The 25303-nt window shown below is 44.7% G+C and overlaps 2 protein-coding genes across 5 annotated transcripts in view; both read right to left on the bottom strand.

Moving 5' to 3' along the window:
* Window position 1: 1 nt before the first annotated feature.
* Window positions 2-6937, bottom strand: eif4e1c (eukaryotic translation initiation factor 4E family member 1c). Its single transcript, XM_052079917.1, has 7 exons — window positions 6827-6937; window positions 5612-5694; window positions 3424-3519; window positions 2148-2211; window positions 1960-2073; window positions 1664-1803; window positions 2-921 (listed from the first exon to the last, which is right to left on the bottom strand). Exons 1-7 carry the CDS (start codon window positions 6842-6844, stop codon window positions 807-809), a joined length of 630 nt encoding a protein of 209 aa, XP_051935877.1. The 5' UTR covers window positions 6845-6937; the 3' UTR covers window positions 2-806.
* Window positions 6938-9721: 2784 nt separating this feature from the next.
* Window positions 9722-25303, bottom strand: part of tet1 (tet methylcytosine dioxygenase 1) — a 32408-nt gene continuing 16826 nt past the window's right edge. The window contains exons 1-11 of one of the 4 annotated variants that reach the window (XM_052079835.1): window positions 24426-24623; window positions 17311-19417; window positions 17045-17135; window positions 15645-15738; window positions 15274-15482; window positions 14385-14535; window positions 14108-14197; window positions 13782-13919; window positions 13364-13540; window positions 13128-13275; window positions 9722-10839 (exon numbers count right to left, since the gene is read on the bottom strand). In XM_052079835.1, the coding sequence (XP_051935795.1) occupies window positions 9983-10839; window positions 13128-13275; window positions 13364-13540; window positions 13782-13919; window positions 14108-14197; window positions 14385-14535; window positions 15274-15482; window positions 15645-15738; window positions 17045-17135; window positions 17311-19372 (4017 nt within the window). In that variant the 5' untranslated portion in view covers window positions 19373-19417; window positions 24426-24623 and the 3' untranslated portion in view covers window positions 9722-9982. Of the gene's footprint in view, window positions 10840-13127; window positions 13276-13363; window positions 13541-13781; window positions 13920-14107; window positions 14198-14384; window positions 14536-15273; window positions 15483-15644; window positions 15739-17044; window positions 17136-17310; window positions 19418-24425; window positions 24624-25303 lie in introns of those variants that run through there. The other 3 variants (XM_052079836.1, XM_052079832.1, XM_052079834.1) reach the window with 3 other exon arrangements.

The raw sequence follows: 25303 nt of genomic DNA, 5'->3' as shown, positions 1-25303 counted from the left end.
ATGTGTTTTTTTTAATGCAAAGCATTTCACCTTTACTTGAAAGAAGGTAATATACATCCTGGGAGAACAGATAAAGATACACTATGCAAAGGGGGGAAAAAAAGATCATTCACAATATTTTTTTTCAGGTTGCATCGAGAGAGAGAAATAAAGAGAGATAGCAAGTGTCATTATCTACAATTTGTTAGCGAGAGAACAGTGAAAATCACACACACACACAAATTGGGTCATTATCTTTACTGTATGGTACACTGTAAAAAATGTCCTCCAAGAATGCAGTAGTCCAGATTTTCATCTTTAACAAAAAAAAAATCGCTGTCAACTGCAAGTCATACATTATAAATAAATGTAAAGAGGGCAAAAGGGAGGAAACAAAACAAATACTACAAGCGATAATCCACAATTCCAGCATAGCTGAAATAATAAGTGGCCTTAAAAATCCAAACCACTGGAGAGCGTGGCGACAGTTGCGTTTTTTTTTTCATAAACCAAACATATTGTAGATTATTCAAGATGGCCTGTCCGCTTATTGTGTAACACTTGAGGGAATAAATCAAGTTAAAACTGCTCTTCAACCATTTCAGGTGCATACCGTTTTCCCATCTGTTATTTCTTTTTTTGCTCTGATGCAAATCAGAACACACTGAAATTGAGCAGCAGTGTATTTGTTTGTTTTTCAGTGAAAGGTAACAACACTATATCGTAGTTGACTCCAACTCGAAATGTTAACATGATGACGGTTTGGGCTTGCAATTGTTGTTAAAATCTAAACGTGGGCGGTCGGCGTGGCGACGGTGAGGGCCTTTTCAAATGGAGTACATGTTCTTAGTGGTGGAGCCGCTCTTGCTGGACGTGTCGTCGTGTGATTGGTAGCCGAGCATGGCTTTGCTGGGGATGCTCAGAAGGTCCTTGTAGGTTTCCCTGCCGAAGGAGAGAAACTTGAACAATTAGGCTGAGGCCTCCGTCTTGGGCTCACCTTATTTTACCATGAGTGCGTTTAAAAAAATGAAACAAAATAAAACAAGCAACCGGTAACATTTGGTTAAGCCTTAATTAACCAAATTTTAATTGCCTCAAGTGAGGCGAGTAAGGGAGGTGCGGCGTCCAAATATTACTTTGGCGTCCTCTGGTGGCAGCTTGGTGGTGGTCGGTTTAGTTCATTGATGGCAAAATGATGTTTCTGCATCCCTGCCCACGCAGGGGCGACAAATAATCGACGTCGTCCAAGTCTAATGACTTCATACCGTTTGTGTAGACTGCTGGGGCGCAGATTTGTTGACCAATTTGTGATGACGCCACGGTTATTATGGTTACCGAAAGCCCACAAAATAAAGAAAACGAAAAAATGTCTATAAAGGGCGAGGAGGGGGGACTAGCTGGAACAACATCACGTTTTTCCAAAAATAAAATATAAATAAATAAAATTGAAAAAAATACAAATTGAACCACCCCGCCCGAATGCTCATGCATGAAATTAATTCACAAAGACCAAAACAAAGACATTTTGAAATGTAGTTTCAGCTACTTATCATCATTTTCATTTTATTTACAAAAATATTTTTTGGAAGTTTCATTTTCTGGTTTTCGTGACCTCTACTAACCTCTGAAGGAGACGCACATGTAGCTGATGCGAGTGTGAAAGAAACCAAAACAAGGCGCTCACCCGATCTTCATGATGGCCTCCCGGTTTTGGCAGTTGCTGGTCCAGATGGATATTTTGTCCGCTTTGTGCCTGACGTTGACCACGGCTCCGCACACGTCATCGCTCGCCTCGTCAAACGACTCGCCCACCAAACACAGGAGCTGTGGAAACGCACGCGCCGTCATAAACACGCATGACACATACGTCAGCGCGCCCAGTAGGGGCCTCGAGTTGTCACTTCCTCAACTTTATGCACCGCATTAACACTGTGCCTAAATGTCGGGAAATACCAAACGGCGCTCGGTGCGCCCACTCACCGTCTCCATCCAGTAGCGGTCGAGGTCGTTGTGCCGCTGGACTTTATTGAGTGTCATCAGCCAGCGTCCCCCCAGTTTGTTGCGGTCGTCCTCCCACATGGGCTTGATGCCGTCCTGCAACGTTCGCACACGCGCGTCAGTCTCAAAAGCGGCAGATTTGCGGGCTTTGTTTGGTAGGAGGCGAGTACCTTGAATAAGCAATAATCACAGCCATAGATGAGCTTGCTGGGCTGCTGTATGTGGTTGTATAGTCTAGAAGGAGCAAAAAAAAAAAAAAAAGCCTCAGAAAGGGAAAAATGCTCTTTGATGGGAGCTCCGGAATGAAATTGACCAAGTCAAGGTACCACTTGTACAATCATGAACTGATTTCTGCGTATTCTCTGCTGAGCTGCTCAATAGCGACTCAATTAGACGTGTTTCTGTTTTTGGTCAGCAGCGTTGTTCCCGTTTCATTCGCGGACCAAGTCTGACTGACAAGACCATCTTCCTGGGCTAAGAGAAAAACAACGGCAGTCAGATGAGAGGCGGTCTTGGACAAACCTGTGTGTCCAGACAGTCCTAAAATATGACGGAGAACTGGTCGTATCCGGTTTTGAAACAATTTTAGGGTGGAACACAGTCTTTCGATTGCTATTATTTGCCCTGGGAAATGTTTAGGAAGGCGGCATTTCGGCTTGGATGAGATTCGAGTTCTTCTACCGGGGGGTTGCGTGCGCTGCTATTATTTTTTTTGGGCTGCTCAGTGATTCATTTACAAACAGCCACACATTCGCAGAATATTCTGTTGGAAACTGGTAGCGCCGTAACGGGTCTAAAGCAGCTTTTGGGGCGGTGTTGCTCTTTTGTTGAACAGTAAAAGCGTTCAGTTACCACTGGTGATGACTCGCAGCATGATGATGGAAGACCGAGCCCTGCACGAGCTAATTTGCAGTGAACCCAAGACACTTTTACTTCTCTCACATTCTTTGGGGGGGGGGGGGGGCACACTTTTAATGTCTATGGGAAAATAAATTGTCACGTTTGCCTTTGTGTACTTTTTCACAACCCCTATGTACCTGGATATTTTTATATAACGTGAAAACAAATTTTCATTGTACCTACACAAGTATAACACGAACCTAAGATTTTTAATGAAGATTTTAGGGGAGGAAAAAAAAGCATCTTATACACGAGAGATTACGATATATGTGATGTTACTAATTGGAAATCAGGATGTATATTTAATACATTTGTATACAAGTTTCCTTCATTTTCCTTTATCTTAGTGGATAAGCACAACAACGAAAGAACAGTTTAGGTCAAACAAATAAATCCTAAAGTTTTTTTTGTCATGGGGATTGGATAATTTTCCCAAATTAAAGAATGAATGAAACGTGCTCTAGCGTGGGAACACCATGATGTCCAATTTCAGGGAGGAGCAGCGATGGAAAAGCTGATTTGAGTGCACAGGAAAAGAATACTCACGCCCAGAAGTCCTCCACCGTGTCAAACTTGGAAATGAGACGCAGGTTTTCCGTCCAGCTTTTGCTTTTGTCATTTTTGAAATACCACAGGGCCCATCTGAGACGTGGGGGAGGGGAGGGGGGACAACAATAAACAGTCAGCTTTCACACACTTGTGGCAAATAACTTTTGAATGAATTAATGAAGGACCTAATGGGCGGACACGCTCTCTTAGAGTCCACGCGACAACGTCTCACGCCTTCAACATTGGCATCGGCCAGTGTTGTTCCCAAGCACCATGGGCAGCCGACGAGAGCGATAAACAGGGGACGGGTCGCAAGACGACAATGCTGCCAGAACGCATTACAAATGCCCGGCAAGAGTGAAAAGCGCAGCAAACAAGCGCGGCCTTTGTTTACGGCCACTGAGGTGATTCTTTCATTTGTTTGGGAGAGTGGGCGGGGCCAGCGGGGGCAACTGGGGCCATCAGCTGAACTCCGTGACTCCCCTTGCAACATTCATCCCACCCACCGACACTACCGGACTGCCCAGCCACCCACACACACACACACACCCTGCAGCCAAGCCGTCAACAGTGATAGGGTCGACAGATGCCTGTTTGTGTACACCCTGCAACAATGGACCAGGCGTTTTGACGATCATGATGAAAAAAATAAATATCAATCAATCAATCAATCAATAAGCATGCCAGCCGCTTTTGATAATGCTGCACCCAGAATATATCTGTCTAATACTCTGATGTGTCTTTGAAAGCAACACGCTTGCCATCGAAAAAGCTTCGACTACCGTATTTTCACGAGCGAAATGGACACATAAAAGTCTTAAATTTTCTCCCAAATGGACGGGGCGCTTAATAATGCGCGTCGCCTTTTCTATGCACCGAGTTTCAAAATCTGTGAATGTTGTTGTGTGACTTCGTTGAGGGTTCCGCTTGATTGATGTTGTGTTGACAAGCTGCTTCCATAGAGGCGGATAGAACAGCACGCGGACAATAGCATAGCACGTGCATTTACATCCCGAAAATGGCACCTACGAAGGGACACGCTAACGAAGCACAGTTTAAAGTGCAAGGTGTCAATTTCGCAGAGGACCGTGGCAATCGAGCAGATTCAAGAGAACTCAAGATCCACTAATCGATGGTGCCTTGGTGCTTTCGTTTTATGAAACGGCACCATCTCTCCATCGGGGCGAGAATGCCCGTGGCGCAGCAACATCCGTCCGATTGCAAAGCAAACCTGGCCATCTTCTGCTACTACTGCAGTGAAAAGTGCAATGTTCTGCATTACATTCAATAAAGATGCTTTCTTGGAGATTTTATCCCTTCATTCTGCCGCTCTGCCAGCCTGACTTGGCTTCCATTATCGACTGCTCTCGCTACCAATTCCCACATTCTGACATACCCGCTTAGGCTACGGCAAGTGATGTGGGACATACTTAAATACATTTGAAATACAAAAAATGGATTGCCGACAAACACATCCAGCCCAACCGCATCACCAACAAGGACGAACGAGGTGCTGCTCACTTTCGTCATCCCGGTGAGTCACACTGTCGAGAAGAAGGGGACCAAACGGTAGCGATACGCACAACGGGGCGTGTGAAGTCGGCTTGTACTGTCGCAATGGGTTGCCACGGCAACGGACACAAATGGCCAAAGGGAAGTTGCGAGCGATGGCAAACGCAGGTTTACTAAGACTGGGCGGCAGCGCCGAGCGAGTGACGCAACAATTTGTGAATGGATTGAAAAGGATTCGGCCACCGTCTGCTTGCACCTTTCGAGCTTTCCCAAAAGCGGAGGAGCCGCACGGCAACGAGACTGACTGTGACGTGAGGGAACCTGGCATGTTTGATTGTGAATTTGGCCAGATGTTTGTTTCAGATACAGAAGATTAGGACTTGGATGGATTTGAGAATGAGGATTGATTAAAAAAAAATAATAATAATAACTTGAGTACATTGTTGAATGTGAATGTATACTACCGTATTTTTTAAGCTAGCGTACATTTTGTGTTTGTGTTACATTTTATGTTTATGCCTGCGTCAAATAATACAATATGTCTTGTGTATGCGTTAAATGCAGGAATATAACCGGTAACTGACACTACGCTTTTTAGTACAGTGCACCGGATGGTCATGAAAATATGAGCTTTATTGGGTTTGCTTTGCTTCTCGCATGTTTTCATTCTCACCTGTTTTGCAAAGGGTGTTTGATGTACTGTTCCTGGTTTGTGACTTGGCCGTCGGATTGCTGCTCGTCAGTTTCGGGTGTCTTCTGCATGGAAACAAAAGGAAAAAAAATACATTGGTGAGCATTGATTAAAAAGAGTGTAGTAATCACTTCTTTGTAGCCTCATAGAGTAAACCCCCACCTTCTGACAAAAATTTTCATGTAACAATTTGGTTGAAAAATGCACTTTTGATCAAGAAGAGAAACATTCTAGATTTCAAGTAACAACTTGTCACCAAGTATAAAGATAGCGTATGTTGTCATTAGGTCCTGCATTGCAAATAGATAGGGTTCACTGCATGTGAGGTGTTGGACAGACTAGTCAAGCTTACTCCACTCGAATGCCCCTTTACAGTTGGATGTCACTAGTATACAACCCAGTGCTAGTTTTCTTGATTAAAAAACACTAACGTATTCATTTCAAGATAACTATTCAAGGTGCGTTGACTTTCCTCAAGTGGTAACTCAGCTTTATTCTACGCGTTCCTCGCCTTAAGTGTCAACGTGTAACTTTAAAGACCACTGAAGGGTCGAAATGAGGAAACTGATCAAACGAAAGTGCCCAAACCCAAAATCACCACAGGAGAACAGTCAGCAGAATCGACTACTTTACAGATTAATCGAAATGATCTACAACACTGGCTACTCTACACCGGGCAATTCCAGAAAAATACGTTCGCGAAAGCCACGACTGTTAACGTTGCGGCAATTTTCTTTGTCGTTAATGATTATTTTATTAGCCATTAGTGCTAGCATTAAGGCTAGCCTAGCTTCAAGCTTACATATTCACACACGTGTCACAATTGAATAGACGATTCAAGACGACGTTCAGTTAAATCTTATTTAAGTTGCCACGAAAATGTAGAAGCATTAACATTTAGAACAGATAAGCCTATTGCGTGCTTTTATTTCATCCTAACAAGTCACTGAATGGAGTTTGAATGATGCGACGCCCAACTAGCCAAGCCTCCCTTCCCTGCCGACAAAGTAAGCCACTGACTGGATGCTAAATGCTGCTAACAGCTATCCACGCCAAAAGACGCCCTTTGCGACCGACGTCTTTGAATATACTCGAAGCCATTCCCACTATGTGATCCTAAATTACAAAGTGGTCAAACACAGAGGGAATGTAGTTATTTTTAGGGGAGGGGATTTTCTGAGCACTTGCTCCACTTACCGGTTCCGATGTCGCCATCTTGACAGTAGAAATTGTCTGCCCGTTAAACCCGCTGCGTCACACCGTAGCCACTCGCGTACGGAAGCCTTTACCGCCCAAACATCAGTGAATAGCTGCAAATTATTAAATCATACTGATTAACCTGCGCAAATGCCACTTAAAAGGTAAAGAAATATCTTATTATATTTATTAGAGCCTAATGATCATGTTTATGTTTTTTTTATTGTGAGCTAATGTAATTATATCATTAATTTGAAAAACAAATTGGAACCTTGGTCTATATAAAACGAAAACCTAGATATGGCCGTCAGGCACCAGTTTATTGCCGCATTAAATTAAATAAATTACAGCCACCTGCCGTATTAAGTAAAATTGAATGCCTATATAATTTAATAATGGGTCCAATACTGTTTTGTTTTTATTTTGTAAATCAAAATATTAATTTGGTAGTAAGATATCAATCTAATCAGTTTGACACAATTTCAAAATGACATATTGTAATTTCTTTAAAATATCTTTTTTAATTACAGAATTTTGTATATATGTAACCATAATATTTTTAAAGGTTAAAGTCAATCTCATTATTGGTTCTGGAATCACAGTGCATCAAATTAAGTGATTGACTCATCCTGACACACCAGGAGAACAAACTCCACAGCATGAAGTCAAACGTTAATATAGTACTGTACATAAAGCACTGCATTGTTTTGTGGGAATAAACGTTAAGAGTGGGCTATAAAACAGATCCTTACAGAACAAAATCAAAGTAGAGCGTTTATGAAACAGTTGCTTATAAATGTGACAAACCATAAACAGAATATTATGATTGAGTCCAAAATATAAATATGACTTTATTTCACAATCCCAAAAGAGATCAGACATCCATAAAAGAAATGCAAAATGTAGTCTCTTCTCAAGTCTAAAATGAATAATTATATATATTTTTTTGCCACACACAGTAATTCTTTTGCAAAATAAGCAAGAGCATCCATGTCTACACACAGTACAGTAAAAACAATATAGTTCACATACATATTTACACAGCATTTAAACTAGTAAAACGTTTCTTCTCCACTAAGTTTTTTTTAAATGCTGGTGATAGCTTGTGGTTGATGAAAAAAAAAACTCTCTTGTCATTTTGTGATGTGAGCTGATATAACATGTTTTTTTTAAAATGGGGTTACTGGTAAATCAACTGATTCCAAACATGCTTACATTCATTTCATTGTGTTTTTGTTGTTCCGGAAGACATTGGAACTGGACTATGATTTGCATTTAACATTAAAAATACACCATGATCAAATGTGTGTCACAACAGCATCAAAACTACTTTTGTGTAGACTTCCAACATATTTTTATTTTTTTCCATTTTAGAAAGAGCACCATCCGTAATAAGTATAAAACCAGGTTGAGTCAGTGAACTAACTTGTCCTATTAGCACCAAGACAGTTACATCACAAGTTGTGTGACATTTGTGCATCTATTTCTCTCAAGTCCTTAATATGATGTTTTGGATTTTAAAATGAAATAAAATCACCTTATTTAGACTGTCAGATGCTGTGGAGGAAATACGAAATTGTCAAAAACTCCTTTAAATGGATGATGGGCGTCAACAAAAGTGAAGTCCAACATTTAAAAAAATCGGTTAAGATGGTGGAAATCGGTATCTTTGCACCCCACCTTTTGGATAGAAATACAGTAAAAAAAAATTGGCAATATGTTGGCCTATGTGACAAATAGAGGTTTTAACAAGCACCAATGTACATGTACAGTGAGTCAGAAAAGGTTCCAAAATCCTATAACCCCAACTCCAATAATTCAAATTTTCCAAGAACGTGAACATACATAAAATAAGTGCCGCTCATAATAAGCACTTTTTTGTTGACGTAAATTAAAATTATTCTGAATGCTAAGTGTTTTTAAAAAAAAAACGTTTGGGACAAGTGTTCAAGTGAGGCTTGAGGAAAAAATGGGGGAGGGTGGGGGAAGTGCTTCTTAGCAACCCTCCAGACAACAAATCATGTTTTTCATTCACAACAGAAACCAGAGAAGCAGATGTGTGAAGCCATTATGCTACATGAGATCATCCGTAGTTAAATAGAGCCATGAGATATAGTGTGTACAGTGAGAATGGCACTGAACCGGAAACGAAAGCAAGGTACCACTGTCATTCTAATTCGGATGCAACTGGTTATCATAGGACTCTTGCAGTAAACAGGCTAAACACCGGGAATTAAATAGAAATGATCAGAAATAAATAATCACGTTTCTTGTTCTTTATCGTGTGTACACATATATACCATATAAATTGTATATATAAAACCAGTAAAAAAGAAAAAAAAACGTATTTTAAAATGCTTCAAAGCACCATCTCTTTTATAAACATGAAACTCACAGTTAAAACGAATGGGGAGGGGGGGGCCCAAATATTTTAGTCTTCCCTACCAAGGAAGACGAAGGAGCACAAAGGTGAGCCGTTTGAGTATTCATTCCATCTCCAACAATGACTGTCTTCCTAGTCAAGTTGTTGTTTTTCCTACCAGCTAAGTAGGAAGACAATTCAGCCTTCCGTGACATTTCTGCACAAAAGTTGGACAACTTTGTCATACCAGCAACACGACTACATGTTTATTTGTGAGGAAAAACTGCGCACTAGCTTAAGGTACCCATGTACTCTTTTTTCCTTATTGGTAGAATAAGTGTCTTGCTAGAAGTGTTTTTTTTTCCCACTGCGGGTCCCACTTCTGGCTTGCTACAACTTTAAGATGGATATGAAGTATATCAAATAATGCTTCATATGCCAATACCATACGGGAAGGCCCAAAACTGGTCGTAGCAGTAGGGAAAAACACGACTAGTAAGATACAGTCATTCTACGAGTGAACAGATTTAAAAAAAAATAAATGATTTTATTTCATTTGCTTCACTTTACATGTGGTTGTCCTACTAGTATGCCAGTGTTGGACCATCACGTCAAAAGACTTGAAGGTAAATATGAAGGATATTGAATAAATACTCAAATGGCTTTCGATAGACAGGTATCAGAAGAGCATGATTAAAACCAGGTAAAAAAAAAAAAAAAAAACAAGATAAGCAGTCTCAAGTTGATTGAGGTAAGGCATAAATAAGCACAGTGTGTGTGTGTGTGTGTGTTGACTATGTCCAGCTGTTGTAAGGACCTGTCACTTGCGTGAGGGCGTAAGGGGACACGGTGATGACCCCGTCCCTCGGTAGCGTCCACGTTTGCCGCGTGGGGACGTCCCCGGCCTTCCACGCGGCCTGCCCGTCCGATCCCGCCCCCTCCTCCATCTGCCTTCCTCGTCCACTCCCGCCTTCCTCCATCCTCAACCTCTCCTCTTCCTCCTCCTCCTCCCTCTCCCGCTCCCTCTTGGCCATCTTGGCATCCCACATGGCCATCCCGTGGCCTGGCTCGTTGAGGGACTTGTGCTGGTAGAAGACCAGGGAGATGCGCGTGGGGTGGCGGCGGTCGGGTTTGAGGATGGGCGTGGTGGCGTGCAGCTCCCGCCGCGCGCACTCGATGAGGATGGAGCCGTGCGCCGGCGCCACCGCCACGCCGCCGATGTCGTGGTCCAGGAAGTTGTGCTCGCTGTCCGACCACACCTCCTCCTGCTTCACTTCCTCTTCGAAGCCGTGGAGTCCGTTCAGCCTGCTGTAGAGGCCCTCAGAGGTAGGTCGTGGGGAGAAGGCGGAGGATGGAGGGGTGCTGCAGCTGGTCGAGGGTCTCCGTGGCGGAGAGAGCGCCTCGTCGGGCTCACGTTTAAAAGAACACGGGTAGCCGCCGGGGTAACAGTTCAGCGCCTCGTTGGTGGTCTGATACGGCGGGACCGAGCGGCTTGTTCCGAACGGGAAGCTGGGTGAGTGGCGGTGGTGGGTGGGGGACACGAGGTCCCTCTGTTGGTGATAGTTGCTGGTGTTTTGACTGTAAGTGCTGGCTTGGCACCGGTCCACGCTGGCAGGGCGAGGCGATATTTTGTTGTAAAGGGCATGTTGCTCTGTTTTGAAAGCAAAAAAACCCCCAAATGGATTAAAGACACTGTACTGAAAGTGGTATATTAAGATATTTTGTGATGTTTTCTTTAATCAATGTATATCTTCTCAGTGAAAAACTGCTTTGAGATGATCGCATGACTTGGTGACTTGCTTGCCTAAGCAATTTCAGAGATGGACTCTGGAGCCTGCCTTGACGACTTCAGAGATAAACTATTGAGCCTGCTTTGACGACTTCATAGTCTGCTTTGCTTGAATTGTCAAAACTTGATTGTGATCAATGCCACTTGATTACACAACAAACAGTGTGGCGTAGGGAGGGATGAGAATGGCCACTCACCCCTCCCGATGCACACACTTTAGAGGATAAAAGGAGGGGAGCGATGCTCCTCAGCAGAGTCCGCTGTGGGTTAACGTACGAACGCCCAGCTCGTATTGAAGCTCACTCTGCTGAGGGTGTTGGCTCTCCACCCTAATGGCATACGGTAAGAGTTCTTTAGCTTCATACAACTTGTTTGAACTGTGTTATCATTTCTGTGTGGGACCAATAAAGTGCCTATTGTTGGTAGCCAGAAGTGTCTTGTCGTTATTTCTGAGTGCCTATCTCCAACGATCCTATTAAAATTGACACTCACACCGATTGAGTGTCAGAAGTGTTTCAAAACAGAAAGTCATTTTCATTTTTTGTTTCAAACGAGGAACCTTAATTTAACAGAGTCCGCATTCAACGGAGAGAACAGAGTGTCGATCCCACACCTTTGTACACTGCCTGTGAAATTCAATTCGTCCTAGAATTTGCCGCAATTCGCCACAGCGCCTTTGAACACACAGACTGACTGGCCACGTGTTTTCATCTATCGTCTTGTCATCGATAAACAAAAACGTACAGTAGACTAGAGCAGGCTAAAAAGCTGAAAAGCCTGAATGATCTTGGCTAGTGTCCCCAGCAAGACCAGCAAACAAAACAAAGATTCAAACAGTTGAACCTTCGGTCAATTTGCAAACCTGTTCTATGAAATGAGCCACAGCTGCCCATCATGTTGCTGTTGCCCCGCCCACTCCAAGATGACAGCGCGTGACCAGCTGGTCTTGCTGCTGTCATCTGCTACGAAGGGTGGCAGTTGGTAGAGCAAGTTAACCAGTCACGTGAAGGTGATTGAATCTTGGCTGTTTTGCTGTGCCGTTGCTTCTTGTCATTCATTCATTCATTCATCTTCCTAACCGCTTGATCCTCACTAGGGTCGCGGGAGGTGCTGGAGCCTATCCCAGCTGTCTCCGGGCAGTAGGCGGGGGACACCCTGAATCGTTTGCCAGCCAATCGCAGGGCACACAGAGACGAACAACCATTCGCACTCACACTCACACCTAGGGACAATTTAGAGCGTTCAATCAGCCTGCCATGCATATTTTTGGAATGTGGGAGAAAACCGGAGCACCCGGAGAAAACCCACGCAGGCCCGGGGAGAACATGCAAACTCCACACAGGGAGGCCGCAGCTGGAATCGAACCCGGTACCTCTGCACTGTGAAGCCGACGTGCTAACCACTGGACTACCGGGCCGCCACTTCTCTTTTCTAATTCATCATAATTGAGCAAAATAAGCAATAATATTGTCTGCGTTGCTCTTTAGGGTCAGGTTGATTTGGCTTGTAAATGTCATCGTTACTTCCTCTCTCTGTGTCACCTCCTGTCTCTCCTCGTTCTGTCCCTGCTTCTTGTTCCTGAATTCCATTTGCCTCTCCTTCCTCATGTAGTCCTTTTTCTACTGTGGCTGAGTAGTGGTAGGATCCTCTCTTGACTGACTAGGACCTGCCTCAGTGTCATCAGGAATTGTCTGCGGGCCGGGAGGAATGTTAAGATGTGAAATCTTATTGTCAAAGTAACATCATGCATAAACACAACAACAAAGCATTTCACCGACAGGGTTTTATGTTATGTTGATGGTTAGGGTTGGAGGAGATGTAAAAAATTTAGACTTGAGCCATGCGGTGGATCAGCATCATGGTCATTTGACATGTTTCTATTCATAAAAATTGTGGGGGGGGTTTTCACATTTTGGGCAGAAACCGACATTTTTACTAAAATCAATCCATCTGCGAATTATAAAGAGAAAAAGCGAGAAATTCATTTTTCTGGTCAAAGACTTTCGACTCTTGGTGGGTTTGGTTCCAACAGTGTCACAGAACAAAATATTCTGTGGGGGTTGAAAAATTGCAACTTCGCCGGTTTTAGGCTCATCAATCTTCCACACTGTAGAAAGTGAAAGCGATCTGTCACTTGATCAATGACTTACCACCTTTGGTCGGGGTTTCTCGCTTCACTTTAGCAGGAGTGAGCGGGATCAAACCAAGCTTCTTCTCCAACTTCTCAGCTTGAGCTTTCAAACGAGCTTCTTGCCTCATCTTGCGGGCCGATTTCACCGGCTCGGCTAGCAGACGCACCTGACAAGAAACAGACAAAAATCAATAAACGAGTCAAATTCACAATTTCATTGGCCATGGCCGTAAGCGATTTTCAATATCTGCTTACCTCTCTTGGGAAGGATGATAGAACCTGGAGGGCACCGGTTTGGATCTTGCCCCACTGTCCTTCAACGCGACCAAACTCATCCCTGTCGGCGATCTTGTAAAGCGGAAGAACGTGGAGCTGCTCGTCTTCGGGTATGTTCCGAACCGCGCGGTTATCTTCCTTCGTTAAAGTGCAAACCTGAACGAAAAACAAGGAGAAGTGTCACCAAGCAAAACAACGAGCTTTGGAAGGACTTGGAGCATCTTTTGTCAGAGTGGTGTCCAACTTTTTATTTATTTATTTATTTTATTTATTATTATTTTCACAGCAGACCTGTTTTGATCTGATGATCAATAAAATATATTTTTTGTCCGGTTTCTTTATGTGGCCCGGTACGGAGTGGAGATAGCAGCTGCAGTGTACATAATAACTCTCTTACCACAGTGCTGCCGTTATTCATGTTGTGGTTGTCCTTGTGAGCATGCGCACAAAAGTCCACGCAAGCCGTGACTCCTGAAAACGGACGCCCCTCCCTCCAGCCGAGCCGGCAGGAGTCCCCTTTCTCTTCTTGTTCCACCTGGAAAAGAGATGCAGGAACATTTGGGTTGAGGTGATGACAAGAAAATGAGTAGTATTGTTTTCTTTTCATTTACGAATAAATGAAAAGAAAACAAGATCAATCATGGTGGAGTTGACCCCGAGTATACTGAAAGCCTGGGGGATTCAAAACTGGGTCGGAAATGTGAAGTAAAAACGTTTTCGTACCTGGTTCTGGAAGGCTTCGGGAGCGAGGCACTTGTACAGTGGTGCAAGGTCAGTGGCAAGACTCTGGAGGTTTTTCTCTACCTTCTCCTCCTGCAAGTCATTAAGATGAGCTATTAAAACCGTATCCATTTTTTTTTAGGTGGTACAAAACTTGAGAATCACTACATGGCAAATATGAATGGGATTTTTGGGTTGACAACAACTGCAGTAGAGGGATAATACCGATAATCGTGATTATTTTGGTTATGACAGCAGTCACGTGGCAATAATCCCGTACCTGCTCCCGGTAGTCACCAAGCAGGCGGAATTTGCGTGGCACTTTGCTGCGGGCAAACTTGCAGCCATTGAAGTACATACTCCACGAGCAGCCGAAGGAGAAGGATGCTCCGCAAGTATCCGGGTCCAAACCTTGACAGGCGCAAGTGCGACTGCGGAGGGGGAAAGAAAAAAGGGAGCAGGGCTGAAAGGCTGATGTAGAGAAGGCCACATTTAAACTTTGTATCCGTAGGACACGCCAATCATTCATTCATTCATTCATTTATCTTCCTAACCGCTTGATCCTCACTAGGGTCGCGGGGGGTGCTGGAGCCTATCCCAGCTGTCTCCGGGCAGTAGGCGGGGGACACCCTGAATCGGTTGCCAGCCAATCGCAGGGCACAGAGAGACGAACAACCATTCGCACTCACACTCACACCTAGGGACAATTTAGAGTGTTCAATCAGGCTGCCATGCATATTTTTGGAATGTGGGAGGAAACCGGAGCACCCGGAGAAAACCCACGCAGGCCCGGGGAGAACATGCAAACTCCACATAGGGAGGCCGGAACTGGAATCGAACCCGGCACCTCTGCACTGTGAAGCCGACGTGCTAACCACTGGACTACCGGGCCGCCCACACGCCAATCAATGATCAATAAATAAGTTACGTCCCGTTCTGGAGCACCTCTGTGCAAATATCACAGACTCGTCAACACTTTTATTTTATTTTACAAGTGCAGCACACATCAGACTGCTATTGTTGCTCACACGACAGGTCCTCCATTAGCACAAACGTTCCAATTTATCAGCCAAATAAGGAAATCGTGTTTGATCAAATCGTGATTATATTGCAAATGAAATGAAGCCTTCCGCCTTCGCATACGGTCTAAATGTAGCTTAAGCGCTTACTCTTCATTGAGGGCGCAGCGTCGGCTGGTGGGCGAGCCGTATTTGAAGAGGGTTTCTGTGAGCTCCTGGTAGAGGTGGTCCGCTACCGCTCGCGGTATTCCCTCCCAGGCCAGGATGAGGATGACCAGCACGGCGGTGTCACAGTGGTGCCCTGGCCGCTGCCGCACTAAACACAGCAGCTTCTCCTCCTCGCTGCCTCGCCGGACAACCTGTCATGTGATCGTATACACACACACACACAGCTGCCATTATTATTGCCTTATGGGATTAAATCAAATTATATATACTGTATACTGTATATACATATGTAATGTATATATACATACTGTACATACACACACACACTGTATTTACACATGCTTGCCACATACCCATTTAGCAATTGGACATCCCTGGGAGCTCTTTCCTTCTTTTCCAGTGTAGACAACAACTTCCAACCGCACCGCATTTCCCTTGGCGCCGTATCTGTGACACAAATATGCAGAGGACCAATTGATATTTCACTCGCTACACCTAAGTGCCAAACTACGGGGCCCATGGGCCACAATCCAGCCACCCACATTGTTTTATGTGGCCCGCAAAAATCATTGTTTGCCTTCTGTTCAAAACTTGCCATAGAAATATTCATAAAAAATGCAGACTGAATTATTTGTTGTGGTTGATTATTAGGGTTCCCACACAGAACTTAAAAAAGTTAACAGACCCCAAAAAAAGCCACTGAAAACTGGCGCTGTGACAACTCTTGGATATTTGAACGCAGACTGCAGCAACACACGTAGACAGACAAACAGTATCACAATGCTCACGGGAATATCATTTTTTTTTATCCTTTGTGAGAAACTATTATTACTGCAGCTTACTGAGTCACTTACAGTTGCTGTGAAACTCGTCTTTGTTATTTTAAATGACTGTATTATACAGCCCTTAGGTGGCCAAAGGTTTGTCATTACATTCTGTTTAATTAAGTTTCACTGCCTTGCGCTCTAGCCAAATGCCTCTGTAAACAAACTCAATGCAGCTAAGCTACTGTCTCGCCACTATACACTGTTTGGTCCCGAGAACAACCCTAACTACGACGTGGGCGAAATGAAAACACATTTGACACCCCTAACCCAATGAAGACTGCTGTTTTACACAGTCTCCCATGTCGGTTACATCACTGTTTTCCTGTCCCAACATGTCGTGTGTGTGTGCGCGCGTGTTTGTGTGTGTTGTCAAGTGTGTGTCAGGTGCACATGCTGAGCGTGCTTCCTTTTAATGGAAGACTCCTTGGCGATGACCTTGCCGCATTCCACCAAGCCCGTACTTGACACGCTCAGCATGATCGGCGGTGAACACGCCCACACACACATCCAGCGAAGTCATAACAATGATCAGAGAAGTAGTCGGAGTAGTAGGAGGAGTAGTAGTTGTTGTTGTAGTAGTGGTAGTAGTTGCACTAGTATTAAGACGGCAAACTGCTTGAGCATTTATTTGATTTTTTACGAGCGCACTGAATTATGAATGAAAACTAGCACGCTGTGAATAAATGCTCATGTAAAATGCCTGGTTTCCATGAATTGTCTGACTAGTAAGTACAAAGAGTACATGGGCCTTAAGTTTGATATCAAGAAAATGGAGTCAGTGCTCCACCAACAAAAGAAGGTAGTGGAACAAACATTACTTATAAGACGGTCATAGTGCGGGATAATTTTTCTACTTGTACATTGGTATCGAAAAAAAACAACTCAAATGGCTTTTGAATAGTAGTTTGTGAATGAAGGTACTTTACCTGGTCTCCATCAGTTCCCTCACGGCTGCAACACTGGGTCCTGCTCCAAGGTGAGTGTAGTAAGGACCTTCTTCCTTTTCACTGATTTGGTCTGCAGGGAATTAAAAAGAAATTCTTTTTAAATCCATCTTGACAGAACATTTTGGGTTATCAAATGGACTTTTATGATGCTGCAAAGGTGCATTGCAAAGCTCCATTACAAGTGCACCAAGTAGGAGGAGGAAAGCAGAAACTCAAGGATCAACTCACTGGTCGCATCAACTCACCCACACATTGACAGCAAGGAAGATCAGACAGCTTTTTGGAGGGTGTGTTGAGCAGATTCTTTGTCGGGGTGTCCAGAAAAGCCATGGGCGACTCCAGGAAGCTGTTGACGCTTTGCTTGGATGGAGTCGACTCCGCCGACTGGCCCGCGTCTCCATCAGCAGACGTAGACAAGACAGTGACAGGCCCCGACCTCTCCAGCTTGTAGTAGCTCTGCTGGCTTGGAGGCGGGGACTGCCTAGCACCCAAGAGGCCATTAGCGGGACAGGGGTAGGCGACGAAGCCGTGGTCAGCAGCCCCGGGGGGTTCAGCACCGTGCGGCAGCCCTTCGTAGAGCTGCGCTACCTGAGTTAACAAACGCCTTTCCTGCCCTGGTCCTGCGGCAGGATCTTGGCGATGGAGTGGATTGTGCAGATAAGACAACAGCTGGTTCTCAGAGGGTTGGCCATCGTTGGTCCTGTAGTGGTGAGTCTGCGCGCTGTGATGGATGTGTTGCCTTGCTTCCTCCTGGGCTTCAGCCAGGTATCTCTTCAGGTCAATCTGAGCCTGAGGAAGAAACAGATTCCTGCGATGGACAAGACCTGATTTCCCAGACAGGGGGGTTTTCTTTCCTCTGCTTCGATGGGAGGCATCTCCATTGGCCATGCGTTTTGAGAGAGGGGTCCTGCGGTTGATTCCCTCCTGAGGTCCCTCGTTAATCTTCTTCTTCCTGGGCTTTGAAGGAGTCGTTTTAGCTTTCTTTACGGGGGTCTTTTTCTGACCGGGGGATAACTGCGAGTGGTAGTTGTATTTGATAGCCGACACGGGGGTCCCCTTCATGTGATTGCCCTCGGACGGCTGGTTCTGGCGGGACTGGATGATGAAGGCCAAGTCGGCCAATTGGGCGGCCACCTCCTCCTCGTCTCGGTTCCTCATCGTCTTTGGTCTCTCCCGGTCCTCCCAAAAGTGACGCTCGCGGTCTTTACCGAGCTGCACGGTGCCGGGATGCAAGTTGTTGTATTCGGACTTGATGACACGGGAACCGAAGCCTTGGTACGTCCTCCTGCAGGGTACCCCGTTACCGTCTCCCGTGAAGTCGGTCGGCCTCGTGGCCTGGCAACGCTGGATGACGTTACCTTGTCTGGCCACAGGTGGGTGTATCACTGACGTCTGGTGAACCGGTGAGCTAATGACCGAGACTTTGTTGTAGCGGATTGGCGCTGCGGGTTTGGCTTCTTGCGCTGAGGTCGCTTGCGGTGTGGCCGCAGAAACATGAGGTTCGCCATTGCGTTCGTCTTCAATAAACACTGGTGTGCGGTGAGGTATAGCTGCCAGTTGAGTTAAGGCCTCAATGGCGATAGCCTGGTCAAAACTAAGATTCCTCTTCTCCGCCAAAGACTGCACGCTCGGTAGCAGGTCGTTTGAAGGCGGTTCACTTTTGATAGTCTGGGGAGTCCTCAGTAAGTCCCTCCTCAAGTCCTCGGATTCTTTCTTGATTAAGTGCAAATCTGGTGGCTCCGTTTTGATGCAGCGAAAAGCAGAAGGACGTGAGCTGAAGAGTTTCTCCTCCAGCCCTCGCCTCTCCGTGACAGAGAGACACACCACCGCCGCCAATGTGGACAGAGGGTCTTCGCAGACGTCATCTTGGTCACTAAAATGTGCGGCGATTGCCTCTTCATCCTCCTCCAGTTTGATCCTCTTCAGTTGGGCCGACGTGTCACACGGAGGAGTCTTGGGTCCGTTCTGAGAGGGGATGCTGTCGACTATGCTCCGTGGAGGCTCGGAGGCCATCATAGCCCTGTGGTATGCAGACTTCAGGTCAGTGTGACACCCGGCGGTCACGTTAGCACCGTTAGGTTTCGTCGGGTTTTCTGAGGAACCGTTGTGGAAATTCACAGAAGAGCGTACATGTTGTTGAAGTGCAATGTTGCCCAGCTGCAGCCCGAGCTCTCGCTGAATAAGTGCCGGCCGTCTGCCGAGGTCCAGGTTATGGCGAAGTGCGTCGGTGACGGGAGGAGTTTTTGTATGTCGTACATGGCCTTCCTCCTCCTCATCCTCCTCTGCCGCCGTGTGGGGGACATCCATCTGAGCCTCCCCTTTGCCATTGAACGACTCACTTTCTGGAACCACCTGCGACAGACGGAGAAAATAAGAAAGTGGTGAGTCAAGGCGCTGTGTGGTGGTATGCGTGACTCAGCATCAGTCAGGAACACAACTCCTCTCAGCACGGCGAGGGTGTCTGCCACCTCCACCATCAAGACGGTTGCAAATATTGTGGCAAACAAAGAATCCAACCACGAGGCAACACAACACTTGCGTTCAAGGTGTCAATGGGAGTTCAGCCGAAGAGTTTTGCCAGACAAAGGCTCTTGATTTCATGATTGGAGTGAAGCGAGAGTGAAGAGATTGCAGCCTTGCCAATAGTAAGTGTGTTTCGAGTGTGAGTATGCTTTTGCGAGAGTGGCCTTGCACTGTGTTTTGTCGATGAAAGCCACACATGCGTTTGTACACGAGCACGTGTATATTTTCAACCGCAGGCCTGCATGACAGAAGCGCACAAATACCGGTACTTAGGGACCGCTCTTCAGTGGATTTTTCAGGTTATTCATACTTAACCCTTTCAGGGACAACGGTTACTACAGTGGACATCTTATCTTGTTATCGGATTGCAGGGTGCATGAAAGGGATAATTTAACCGGTTCTATTTAAAAACTTAACTGTACTTTCGGCACCTTACTTTGTCAAAATAGCCTGTTTGAAGTTGGACTGTTGGTGGGGAAGTTTATTTGCAAATAATAAAAAAAATAAAAATTGCATAAGGAAGGAGCGACACGCACATCCGCCAGCCGATATGTTGACACAGATTAGTTACGTGTTGGCAGCTGAAAAAAAAAGGGATTTGAAGGTTTGTTTCAGTGTGCGGCAGGGGATTGCAATATGAGATCTGATGAAGCAGCGTGGTTTAGCGCCTCTTTTTGCATGCAAGAAACGCCTCGCAAACTCTATCAGTCTCTAACAGACTCAACCAATGTCATCAGCGGCATCACCACACCCCAATAAGCCAACTGACCAGACATTAAACCGTTGCTGTACAGCAGGGGTGTCAAACTCATTTTTGTCGCGGGCCACATTGTAGTTATGGTTTCCCTTGGAGGGCTGTTATAAATTTTGGGAAATCATATCAATGTTTAATCACCTCCTCATATTACATACACAGCGCACAACAAATTGATGGATAACTAGTTTTAAAATCAGAAGTCAAGAATGATTGTGGATTACATATGACAATTTGAAATTTTGGTTCAGACTTTAGTAAGCATCATGGAACTAGACATGTTTGATTTGCTTTCGCGGGCCACATAAAATGATGCGGCGGGCCGGGTCTGGCCCCCGGGCCTTGAGTTTGACACATTGCTTTAAAGGTTGAAAAACTCTGTTTATATCTTATTGTTGACTTTAACCTCGCTTGAGCGATAAATCCCAAACTGGCGGTGAGTTGATCTGCATCAAAAGCTCAGAGACATCCTGGACTGGACAATAACAATAGGCCCAAATTTAAAGAGAGGAAGAGGTAAGTGGAGAGGGGAAAATAAAAAGTTCCCACGTATGATCCTGGCTGTGGGGGTGAAAAACAAAACAAAACAAATTTTGGCTCATTTTATTTCTCGAGGAAAAGAGCATGAAAAGCAGGACGCGGGACAGGAACCAAAGTTTAGAGAGTTAATTTCAATCTGGATTATGATACCTGTGGAAGCATTCAACATTGCTTGTATTCCAGGATACATGTTGCACACTGATGTACTCACAACTTGGGACTTCACATGAGCCCATTGAAATGGGTATAAAAGGCGCACATGATTCCACATGACAGAGGCACAATGTATGCCACCGGATATTCTGTAATTGTGACAATATGATTATATCGCTGAGTACCATACCAAGTCAGGTTTCACAAACAAGATCATAAACAGTTGCCTTGTCCCAACATAACCAAAGATGCAAACCTCCGAGGAATGCTTATAAAAAGACACAAACGCCCATAACACTTCAGATAGATTGTTGTATTATATTTTTCATAAATTCAGTACAGCCCTCAAAGGACTTTATAAATAGGAAATGATCGCCGACAGGAAAAATGTTGCCGAAGTAAATGTTTGGCCTTTTTCTTTACCACGCACAGACGCAGGAAGAAAGGATAACATTTCAGCTTGGATCCGGATAAGCAAACCATTACATCGTGTTATCGTTATGGAACCTCAGATTCCACAGCGGACGAGTCCTCTTTTCCTTGTTTTTGTTGGCAGCTGGCAAGCGGTTTGTAATGTGCATTATGACCACCTCGAGCTACAGTTTGGCTACATCTTACACACCCTCTGCCCTTTGACAAATGACTTTCAATCCATTACCATATACTGTAATAATCCAATATAGATTCAATATAGATCCAAAAGAATTCAAGATCACATTCACATTTATAAACAATTCAGAGCCTTCAGTGAACTTTGCGACTTTTTAGAAATTATTTCATCCTTAAATTTCGCCACTGAAATGACTTGATAGGCCATTCATCTATTTGAATGTGTTTTTAATAAAGAAAGGCATCACCATATTGTGGAAACAAACAAACAATATATAATGCAAATAAATTTGATTCCCCCCCCCCCCTTTCACTCCTGATCGTGTCAAAACTGAAGCTCACATATGGCACACAAAACAAAGCAAAAGAAAACATTGTGATGGCTCATAATTTGTAAATTCATCATGTTTGGTTAGCTAGATGTTTTTAAGTCCTGTTTATTTTGTGTCTTTAGTGTTCCTAACTGTAGCTTGTTTAGGTGGGAGGAAGTCGGCTCCAGGCAAGAGGAAGTCAGAGAGTGAGAGATAGCAGGAAAGCTAATTCTAAGTATATCGTTGCTCCTTGCCAAAAAATGTTTACTGTGTTTTATATTCACATATCATACTTAGGAATGCTTAGTTACAGTAGATAACAAGAGATTACATTCATGAACACATTGGCGAAGCTAACTTTAGCATTCAATTTAGCATAGGCGTTAGCATTAAGATCTCGGCTGACTTCTCTGTATGATAAATGTGTGTTTGTATGTCAGTGTCCTCAGTTGTGAAGCATTTTATGAGATAGAAAACATATTTTGATGTTGTTCTAGTTTGACAGTGATTCCTGACTTAAAGAATGGCATGGAAACTTCAGCTTCTTATTTGAGACCTGCTGAGCTGGGTGGCAGCTATAGGAGTGTATATTATGTAAATTGGGGCATTGCTTAAAAAGAGGTATCATTATTGTTCAATTTTCCAGTGTAAATTTGTCTGATTTAGACCCTCCCGGGATAACCTTTGGAAGCGGATAAGGAAAGATGGGCAACACACAGGGAGGATGGTGCTTAGTTTATGGGAGGGGTAGTGAGGGGAGGGCGGGAGGGGGGTTCGGGGGGGGTCTGCTTGTCACAAAAAACTGCTTTCAATGACAAAGCACTGCTGGCCGTCTTCCAACACTGCACCAGTCGCACGCGTTTGTCTCTCTGTATGCTGTGCATCATTGTGTTCGATATTCAAAGCTCACATGAAAATGAAGCCTGTGCTTTAAATTCTTCTCCATTTGGCCTTGCGATGAAAAAAAAAAATGTTTTCCTTATTGTGGGTTATAAACGCATTTTCATGTGACCACATTAAACCAGCAGGTCTCTCTGGGGAGGGGGTTGGGTGGGAAGGGGGTCAGGGGGAGGGCGGTTCTGGATGCTGCCTTTGTGTCTGTCTTGGGTCTCCTCCAGTCACATGGAAGGTGATGAGGCCGTTTGATATCATTGATAACCGGTTTAAGGTCCATGTCCTCGTATGCTCTTTGTCCTCGCTAGTAGAACGAACTGGGCACAATAGTAGTGTGTTTATCTTGTTCGTAACCCTTTTCCCACTCCTGCCTTTCATTATTGTATTGCATTTCTGAAATCTGCACACTACTAACCTTAGTTTTAACATTTATTCGTTACCCTGAATATTAATTTCAAAGTTCTTTTTCTGCTCTAGTAAGACAATGTGGCACACTTGTATGACTATTTTGTCATCATGATCTTTTTTTTTAAACAATATCATGAGTTTTTATACAGTCATGGTGACCTTTTTTATATCGCCAACCTACCCACAATATCATGATAATGATCATTTTGTGAGGTTCATATCCTGATAATATCAGATTCTAACGTTTGGATATCATTACACCTCAGTGTACTAATAGGCCAAAAGTGTGCTACAAGTCATTCTACAAGTGTGCAAAATTGTTTTACGAAGGGGGACAAAGAGTGTACTGATACTTGAACCACATGCTAGATATCAAAGATATCAAATAAATTACTGTATCCTTGATATCCATTTTAAGGTCCAGAGAACCTAAGCTGGATATCAACGATATTATAGAAATGCTCAAAAGGCTTTCCTTCCGAGTGTGATGTTTTTACATGGGAACAAATGTCTCCATTGGCTGGCCCTTGGAAAACTCCTCTACTTGTCGAAGCGTTTAAGGGTTGACAAAACACTTGAGCAGTTGGGATTGAAATCTTTATGCACGCTGAGAGAGGAACCCTAGCAACAGTGGTGTCACAGACGCTTGATTCCTCACAAACCTCTCCCTCCGGGCGACGTGTCTCCAGGGAGGTTTGGAGTGTTTGTCGACTTGGGCTCGCAAACAAACACGCATCACGTCGTGTGAGAGGTTAAATTTATGCTACACTAAAGAAAGCGTGCTCTCCCCATGCCCCCCCCCCCCTTTCCTGGCTGAGAGTGGAAGTTGTAGCGGTTTCTCTTTTCTACGCACGTGAGACTTTTTCTTCATTCACTTGAGCGCATTTCCTGCCTCTGTGATAAAGAAAAAAAACCACCACCACCACAACGTTGCAACTTTAAAGTACCAGAGACTGCTTGGGTGCGGAGGCGGGTGGGGATGAATACTGCTGTCCGTCGTGTAGCCCGACAAATGACCAGTTAGGATTACAAAACATGCTGAGCTTGCCAGAAAAACAGCAGGTGCACGAGTACGCCTCTCGAATAAGCGTCTCTCACACAAAATGACGCGGGACAAGAAAATGGTCCCAAGACAAAGCGTCGCCGACGTGAAGTCCTTCAAACCCACCTGGAAATGACAAGCCCCAACACCCTCAAGGTCCTCAGCCAGACTGAAAACCAGCTTCCAAATAAAGCACTCCAATCAGCTAAATCCAAGGGATGAGCTCCACTGCAGCTAGACTATTGACCACTAAGTCACACACTCAGCCAGCATTTTTTTTTTTTTACCTTATCCGTCCTGGGAGGAAGCCCCTCTGTTTTTGGCAGCATGCCCCCCCTCCCGACCTTAGCCCCCTTTCCCCTCACACACTAAAAGGTATTGGTGGCCATCTTGCTTTGCCTGAAAAGGACAAGCTACACTAACCGAGCGCAGGGCAAGCTCCTGGCTGTCATGAAGAGGGTGACTGTGGTCGGCCGTAGTCAGACGCTGCCACTGCTGAAGGTTACACACACATGTAGACAGACACACAAGCACATGTACACACACACACACACACACACACACACAGACACACACACATTTGAGATGCCTTTCGCACAGGGGCAGACGGGCTCATCAGCCAATGGCGTGAGGACCTTCGCGGTTTGTAAATTATCTTCCATGCCTAGACTCTCTTAAACAAAGGATCCCCTATGTGGGCTTTTTACTCCAGCACTATGCGCAGGGATCGGTGGCAAGCTGTGGAATGGACGGTGCGCACACACTGGATCTGGCTCTGAGGACAACAACTCTGTGACTGGGAGACATTAACCCCCGAGGCACCGCGCGGTGTTAGTGAAACAGCTGAAGCTAAGCTGAGCACATTTGCAGAGATTGGGCATGAGAATTGAACCAATTTTCCTTGCTCGATTGTCTGAGAAATCCCAATGTTACCATGCCTACTCGAGATTCGCTACTGCCAAATTCACCTGGTGACTGACTTTTTTGGGAACCTATCTGGTTAG

This window comes from Hippocampus zosterae, chromosome 11 (genome assembly GCF_025434085.1).
Source record: "Hippocampus zosterae strain Florida chromosome 11, ASM2543408v3, whole genome shotgun sequence".
Lineage (NCBI taxonomy): Eukaryota > Metazoa > Chordata > Actinopteri > Syngnathiformes > Syngnathidae > Hippocampus > Hippocampus zosterae.
The sequence above is the reverse complement of the archived record's forward strand: the minus strand, read 5'-3'. Positions and strand labels throughout refer to the sequence as shown.

Bases quoted from the DNA above. Each gene is read 5' to 3' on its own strand.
- eif4e1c (XM_052079917.1), bottom strand. The intron at 2,212-3,423 runs GTGAGTATTCTT...TGCTCCTTCTAG, and splicing joins ACGGTGGAGGACTTCTGGGC to ACTATACAACCACATACAGC. The intron at 2,074-2,147 runs GTACTCGCCTCC...CGAACGTTGCAG, and splicing joins GTGATTATTGCTTATTCAAG to GACGGCATCAAGCCCATGTG.